Below are 7,154 nucleotides of genomic sequence, written 5' to 3'. Positions count from 1 at the left end.
AAGAAAAGAACGGGCAGGTTTTAGCACATAAAACCAAAATTTTATCACTTCAGAAATTAGCGTTGCTGAGTGAGGTGGGCATGCCCGTGATCCCAGGACTTGGCAGACAGGCCACCCCACCGGGTTTGGGTATAAGGCCAGTGGGGTCTACACAGTGAGACCTTGCCTCCCACCCCCACACCCCCAAAGAACAATCTTTTGGGGAAAATATTTTCCACACATGACAAATGAACATCTTTAAGCATGAAACCCAAACAACCATCCCAACTTCCCAGCCTTGAAAGTGAGCGAATGGAAAGTCAGGCAGAGATAAATTCTCAGCAGTCATAGCAAAAACTGGTTAAAAAAAATCACGCAAAACAAACAAGTCAGGAAACCAGCAACCCAAGAAACAAAAATTGAAGCAAACAGTCATTTTAATTAAATTTGGGAAAATAGCCCATGTTGTCAAGGAAATGGAAAAAAATGATCATTTCTCAGGAATAACTGTTGAATCTTGTCGTTGACTATCTGTTTCTACCTCCAAAGTTTGATCCTGGACATGGGTAATGAGACATTAATCTATAAGGATATAGGAACAATGTGTAATCGATTTGCATATTTATACAGCCATTAAACTATATTTTAATATATATATATGTTTTAATATAATATATGAGAACAACGAAATGGGAGAAAACTTACAATATCTTAAGTGAAGAGCCAGCATGTACAGTTGCAAGGGATAACCCAGGCTTCCCCAATATAAAATACTATTCAGAACACTAGAGTATATCAAATACCGAATGTAATTGGCTCTAGGAGGCTAATATATGAGAGGGCTAGATGGCCCTTGGGAGAGATTTTAAAAGTGTTTTTAAAAATAATTGTACAATTCAAAGCTTGTCTCTGTTGAAAGCATGAAAGGACACGAAATTTTGCACTGGTCTGGAAGCTCCAAGATGGGGTTCTTTTGGAAAGCCAAGGCCACCTGCTAGTGGGTGGTGAGTCATGACCACAGGCTTGCACCTGCCTCCGCAGATGCCACACTGGCTGCTGTGCGTTTCCAAGGGTAAACGACCCATTTGTGCCAACAGCCACCTGGGCCCGGCCTGCATCTCTAGAGCTCAGACCACTCCGGATCTTAGTTGTGGGAATAGAGGGCCTTGCAGAATTCACAGTTGCGGGCTATTCATTCTTTATCCAGATGCGCTCTGTTGCCCTGGTGCTGTTCTCCAGCCCCAAGCTAGAGCGGCCTGGGCAAAGCCCCAGGCTCGACGCCAGGAGAACCGTTGGTGCCCTGTCTAGTTCTCTCTGGCTCTGAGTCTTGAAAAAGTCAGTAAGGGTGGACCAGACACAGTGACCACAGCCTGGCCACAAGGTGGCCCAGGGGCGAGCATCCTTTTCTGGGCAGAGGGTTAGGAAACTGAAGCTCGGGCCGGTGGCCAAACCGGAGCTGGTGGCTGCCATGGCGACAGAGCCGGGGCCCTCCCTGGCCTTGTGCCGGAGCGGGAGAGCAGCGGGGTGACCTGGCCCGCCCCGCCCCCAGGCCGCGGCCGCCTAGTCGAGACTGACCCTCCGCAGCTCCTGTAGTCACGTGGAGCTGGGAACCCGGCGCGTGGGGGGAGGTTGGGGACGGGCCTGGCAGTTGTGAACTCGAACCTGCCGCTGTCGCCGCTGCCGGGCGGGGAACCGGCCGCAGAGGCCGGCCTGGTGCTCTATGGATGGGCGCTGCGTCCCTGGAGGGCACGCGGGAGAGGTATGGGTCGAGTAAGGGCGCAGGGGCCACCGAGGGCGTGCGAGGGCAGCTCCACCTGTGGGGCGCGTGACCGTGAGTGTGTGCGGCTGTGGGGTTCGCGCGCGCGCGCGGAATAGGAAAGGGGGGAGTATTGAGGCGCGGGGCGAGCGCACCTGCGCACAGACTCCGCGGGCTGCGCTGTGCGTGGGACCTGAGATGGCCCACTGGCTGGTCGGAACCGGTCCAGCGAGCCAGCAAATGTGGACGGAGGACACGCATCTATACAAAGGGGGAGTGTGTGGGCCTGCTGCCACCCGGGGCTGCCCTAGATGACCAAGGAAATTCTGGAGAGTCCTGGGCACTCTGGCGCTCCCTGCGTAGACCCTCGGGGAAACAGGCCTGGAATTTATGTTGCGCGCAGAGTGGGGGAAGGGGAGGCAATAGGGATTCCAGAGTTACTGCCTAGGCAGCCCTTTGGCCACCGAGAAAGAGCCTTGCTACACAGATGGAGGAGGCTATTCTTCTGTGGCCCGACCAGGCTAGGAGGTGGCCCCCAAAGGCAGCACTGTGCTTCCTCAGTAAAGGGTCATACTCATGCTTTATTTAGTTCAGTGTCCGCTAGGTCATTCGACCAGGCTGGGTATGGCGTTCAAGGCTGAACTCTGTAGCCTTGAATCTGGGAGGGACTGGGTGATGACACACACCTGCCCTGGCTTAGCGCAGAGCCTCACACTCGTTTTTTTCTCTCCCTTCCCCAGGTAAGGCTGACCTCTCAGCAGTTAGAGGTCTGAGCTCTGCCATGGGGATAGGGATGTCTTTATTGCTACAGTTTTCTCTGTCATCCGGGGGCTACCGAAGTGTGGGCCGAAGCAGCCGAAGTCTCCCCAGGAACATCCCCAGAAGGAGCTGGAAAAAGCCTCACCCCCAGCTCTTCAGTCTTCAGGGTAGAGTTTGGCCTTTCTTGTGCCCTCAAACCAACCCATAACTCCAGCGCTCATGTCTCCTATACTTGCAGGACAGGGATGTACTGGGGAAGGAAGCCATTCTCCTATCATGGAGTCTTCCCTGGGTTCAGGCCGGGGTGGGAGTTGGGGGTTGATGGGTTTGAGTCATGTCTGTAGTCCCCCAAAAGAGAGCAGGCTGTAAAGGAATTCAGGAGGTTTTGCCTGGACAGAGGCCACGAGCAGACATGAAAGGTCCCTGGGAAGTCTTACTGCCACCCCTGAACTGACTCTGTGTAGGAGGCTCTGGGGAATGTGGGTTCCCCTGTGGGGTATAGCTTAAGTGGGGCAGTCCTTGGCCCGGATTGGGCAGGACCAGGCAAGGGACAGAGATTACGATCTCTTCTTCCCACCCCTTTCTTTACCCCAGTAATCCCTAGCCCCCTTAAGAGATGCTGAGCCAGGGTTCTCCCTCACTCCAGGGGAGGGGCAGCAGACTGTGGGTGTTCCTTGGATTGAGAAGTGCTTGCCTCTCCCCCACCCCCCAATGTCCCAGTTGCAATTGCTTGGGTGTGGGTGGAGAAGGGCTGGCAGGCAGACTGTGGGTAGTCTGGACAGGTGGTGGCCTGGCATTAGTCTGTGCTAGTAGAGGCACCTTGCCCACCTCCCAGGTATGAAGAAAGGCTGTTTTCACTTGCTCTCCAGGCTTAGAGCTGAGCTGGGGAGGCTGGAAGTACCTTCCTCAAGGTTTTAGTCAGACGGGTTTTGAGGAGATCTCCGCACACCTAGGTGTTAATGAGGAGCACACACTGGCCTGGGTGTTGACAAGATCCTGTCTTGTCGAGTCCGCCCCAAATCTCCCCCCATCCTGTCCTGCCCCCCCCCCTTTGGTTTGCTCATCATTTACAGTATCACCTCAGGCAAGTCCTACCACTGTTTTATGCCCCACACTTGCTTCATGTGCCAATTAGGGAGCTCTGGTGTGGTAGAAGTGCCTGCCACAGGGGAAGGCAACGGGGGGGGGGGGGGGTTTGCGATATGTAGAGTACAGTAGGAATATTCAAGAATATTTTCTGTAAGACCTCCTGACACGAAGTAGATACTATGGGAGAATCCCAAGGAATACCAACATGTCTCCCTTCTAGAAGTTTCCCAGGGCACTAAAGATACAAAGCTGTTCCCTAAGATAGAATGGTGAGGGCAGTTCCTAGAGGGAGGCTTTCTTTTTCCATGGGGTCGGAAGGGAGAAACTGGGAGCACACACTGGCCTGGGTATTGACAACAGTGTTCCTGCGGTGATTGTGCTTTTCCACCCTCAGCAGAGGAAGAACCGATGCTGGAACAGCGCTGCAGGGGCCCCACGGCCATGGGCCCAGCTCAGCCCTGGCTCTTTTCTGGGCCCTCCCAGGAGTCCTCCCAGCCCGACAGAGGGTTGAGGTACCAGGGCAAATCAGCTCAGCCAGGAGGCCAAACCCCAGGCAAGGTCCATCGTTGTGCCCACTGTCGGAAGCGCTTCCCCGGCTGGGTGGCCCTGTGGCTTCACGCTCGGCGGTGCCAGGCCCGGCTGCCTCTGCCCTGCCATGAATGCAACCAGCGCTTTCGCCACGCCCCCTTCTTAGCGCTGCATCTTCAGGTTCATGCTTCTGCAGTCCCCGACCTGGGTTTCATCTGCCACCTATGTGGGCATAGCTTCCGAGGATGGGTAGCCCTGGTTCTGCATCTGCGGGCTCACTCAGCTTCAAAGCGGCCCATCACTTGCCCTGAATGCGACAGACGCTTCTGGCGACAAAAACAGCTTCGAGCTCATCTGCGAAGGTGCCAGCCCCCTGTCCCTGAGGCCCGGCCCTTCATATGCGGCAACTGTGGCCGGAGCTTTGCCCAATGGGACCAACTGGTTGTTCACAAGCGGGTGCACGTGACTGAGGCTTTGGAGGAGGCAGCAGCCAAAGCTCTGGGTCCTCGCCCGCGAGGACGTCCTGCAGCTCCCAGGCCTGGTGGAGACGCTGTGGACCGCCCCTTCCAGTGTGCCTGCTGCGGCAAGCGTTTCCGCCACAAGCCCAATCTGATCGCCCACCGCCGCGTGCACACTGGTGAGCGACCACACCAGTGCCCAGAGTGCGGGAAGCGTTTCACCAACAAGCCCTACCTGACCTCGCACCGGCGCATACATACCGGCGAGAAGCCCTACCCATGCACCGAGTGTGGCCGCCGCTTCCGCCACAAACCCAACCTGTTGTCGCACAGCAAAATCCACAAGCGCTCGGAGGTCTCAGCGCAGGCTGCCCCACACCCCGAGAGTCACCAGATTGCAGCAGAGCCTATGGCACAACCTGCACTTGGGGTGCCCCTGGGGTCCCCGCGGACCCCAGCCGAGGCACCTGCGCTCCTGCATAGCTGCTCCGACTGTGGCCGCAGCTTCCGGCTGGAGCGCTTCCTGCGGCTACACCAGCGGCAGCACACAGGGGAGAGGCCCTTCGCCTGCACAGAGTGTGGCAAGAACTTCGGCAAGAAGACGCACTTGGTGGCGCACTCACGCGTGCACTCCGGCGAACGTCCCTTCGCCTGCGAGGAGTGTGGTCGCCGTTTCTCACAGGGCAGCCACCTGGCAGCCCACCGGCGAGACCATGCACCAGAGAGGCCCTTCGTGTGCCCGGACTGCGGCAAGGCTTTCCGCCACAAGCCCTACCTGGCTGCGCACCGACGCATCCACACAGGCGAGAAACCCTATGTGTGTCCCGACTGTGGCAAAGCTTTCAGTCAGAAGTCCAACCTGGTGTCCCACCGGCGCATCCACACAGGTGAGCGGCCCTACGCCTGCCCCGACTGTGATCGTAGCTTCAGTCAGAAGTCCAATCTTATCACACACCGGAAGAGCCACATCCGGGATGGCGCCTTCAGTTGTGCCATCTGCGGCCAGACCTTTGATGATGAGGACCGACTCTTGATGCACCAGAAGAAGCACGATGCCTGAGAGGGGCCGTAGGCCTAGGAAGACAGGCCTGGATGTCCTTGGCAACAGGGTGTCAGTGGTCCGGGTGGGGTACCTACACTGATGCTGCTAGAGGAACAGGTAAAGATCCCAGAGGGATAGAGGAGACAGTGATCTGGGCTCTGTTTAGGAATGGACTTTCCCCTAGGTATCCAGGGAACCCATTTTAGAATGGGGGAACCTGGCTTTGAGCTAGTTGGCCCCCAGCTCCAGCTGGTTTTTCTAAGGGTCAACTCAGATTGCCCTGTACCCTGGAAAAATAGCAATAGCAGCCCCATCTACCCTTTGAGTCCTCAACTAAACACCAGTGGGAAGGGAGCCGTTCCATCCTCTGGTGTTAAAGCCTTAATGTCCCCAGTATTTACTATGAGTTGCTTCAGGTCATTTTTTGTTTTTTGTTTCTTTTGGAAGTAGGTATGGTATAGTCGTTAGTAAATGAATCCTGGGGCAGGGAATATGGGCTGGCTGGCTGCACCTTGGTGAATCTGCTGGTTTGTTAGGGCAGCAGCAGAGGTGAGGCTGTTTCCTCTCTCTCTCTCTGTGTCCCTCTCTGTCTCTCTCTGGTCTCTGTCTGTCTGTCTCTCTCTATCTTTTTTACTAGAACCCTTCTGCAATGCCTCCTGCATAGGTCCCCAGATGTGATCCATCCCTGGTTAGCAATTCCATCAATTTCTTGCATAATATCCTCCCAGGACATTGATTTACTCCTTCACCAGCCTGGCTTTTTTTTTTTAATCTGCCTGCTCTTCCCTAATTATAGGCCTTCCTGGTGGTTTTGTTTAACCCCATGACCCTCCCCAACTCTTCTCAGAGCTTTGGGGGTTATGTGAAAGGCTGACTAGTTGAGGGTTTAGCTGCAGGGAAGCTCCTGGGTAGATTTCCTTTTTAAGGTTCCCAGGGTGTGGATGCCAGCCTCCACCCATGCACCTGGGTCCTGGGGCACTGTTACCTCCAGAAGGCACTACTTGTATCGTAGGGCGAGTCTAATTATTAGACATTTCTTACTTAATAGTGATTGGATTCTGCTTTCCTATGACTTCTGCCTACTGGGTCTTGTTTTGTTCCTTGGATCGAAACAGAACCGTTTACCCTCCTTTACAAACTAGAGAATAAAGATTTGGTTTTAGAACTAGTGGCTGGTGGTGTTCTTTTCTGTGAGAGCTGTGGTGATGGGGGAGGAACCACCACTCTGTTTCCTAAAAAGGAGTCAGGCATGGAGCTTGGAAGGCAGCTAAGCTCCTCTCCACTCCCCTCCCAGTCCTTGCTGGAGGCAGAGGGAGGTATACCTACACTCTAGCAAATGCTGTGCGGTGGGCAAAAGCACCGGAGAACAAGGATGCTTATTTTGGAGCCAAGGTCTTGTAATATTAGACTCAGACTATCATTGTTTTTCTTCCCACTTCAGCCTTTGTGTCCCCATCATGAGAGCTCGTCTGAAGGGTGGTGGACCTTAAGTGCTTTGGTTACGTCTGTAGCCTTGTCAGGCGTTGTGAGAAAGGGAAAAGAG

The 7,154-nt window shown here is 54.8% G+C and overlaps 1 protein-coding gene across 5 annotated transcripts; it reads left to right on the top strand.

Moving 5' to 3' along the window:
- Positions 1 to 1,347: 1,347 nt before the first annotated feature.
- Repin1 (replication initiator 1) lies at positions 1,348 to 6,779 on the top strand. 5 transcript variants are annotated; one of them, XM_021164624.3, is made up of 3 exons: positions 1,349 to 1,738; positions 2,547 to 2,661; positions 3,981 to 6,779. In XM_021164624.3, the coding sequence occupies exons 1-3, from the start codon at positions 1,700 to 1,702 to the stop codon at positions 5,627 to 5,629; spliced, it is 1,803 nt and encodes a 600-aa protein (XP_021020283.1). In that variant the 5' UTR covers positions 1,349 to 1,699; the 3' UTR covers positions 5,630 to 6,779. The 5 variants fall into 5 exon arrangements, with proteins under 5 accessions (XP_021020286.1, XP_021020283.1, XP_021020282.1 ...); XM_021164623.3 differs by having other exon boundaries at positions 3,978 to 6,779; XM_021164626.3 differs by having other exon boundaries at positions 2,476 to 2,661.
- The last annotated feature ends 375 nt before the right edge of the window (positions 6,780 to 7,154 follow it).

This window comes from Mus caroli, unplaced genomic scaffold, assembly GCF_978045245.1.
Source record: "Mus caroli unplaced genomic scaffold, Mus_caroli_1 scaffold_7, whole genome shotgun sequence".
Lineage (NCBI taxonomy): Eukaryota > Metazoa > Chordata > Mammalia > Rodentia > Muridae > Mus > Mus caroli.
Note: the sequence above shows the minus strand (reverse complement) of the source record. Positions and strands in the feature narration are given on the sequence as shown.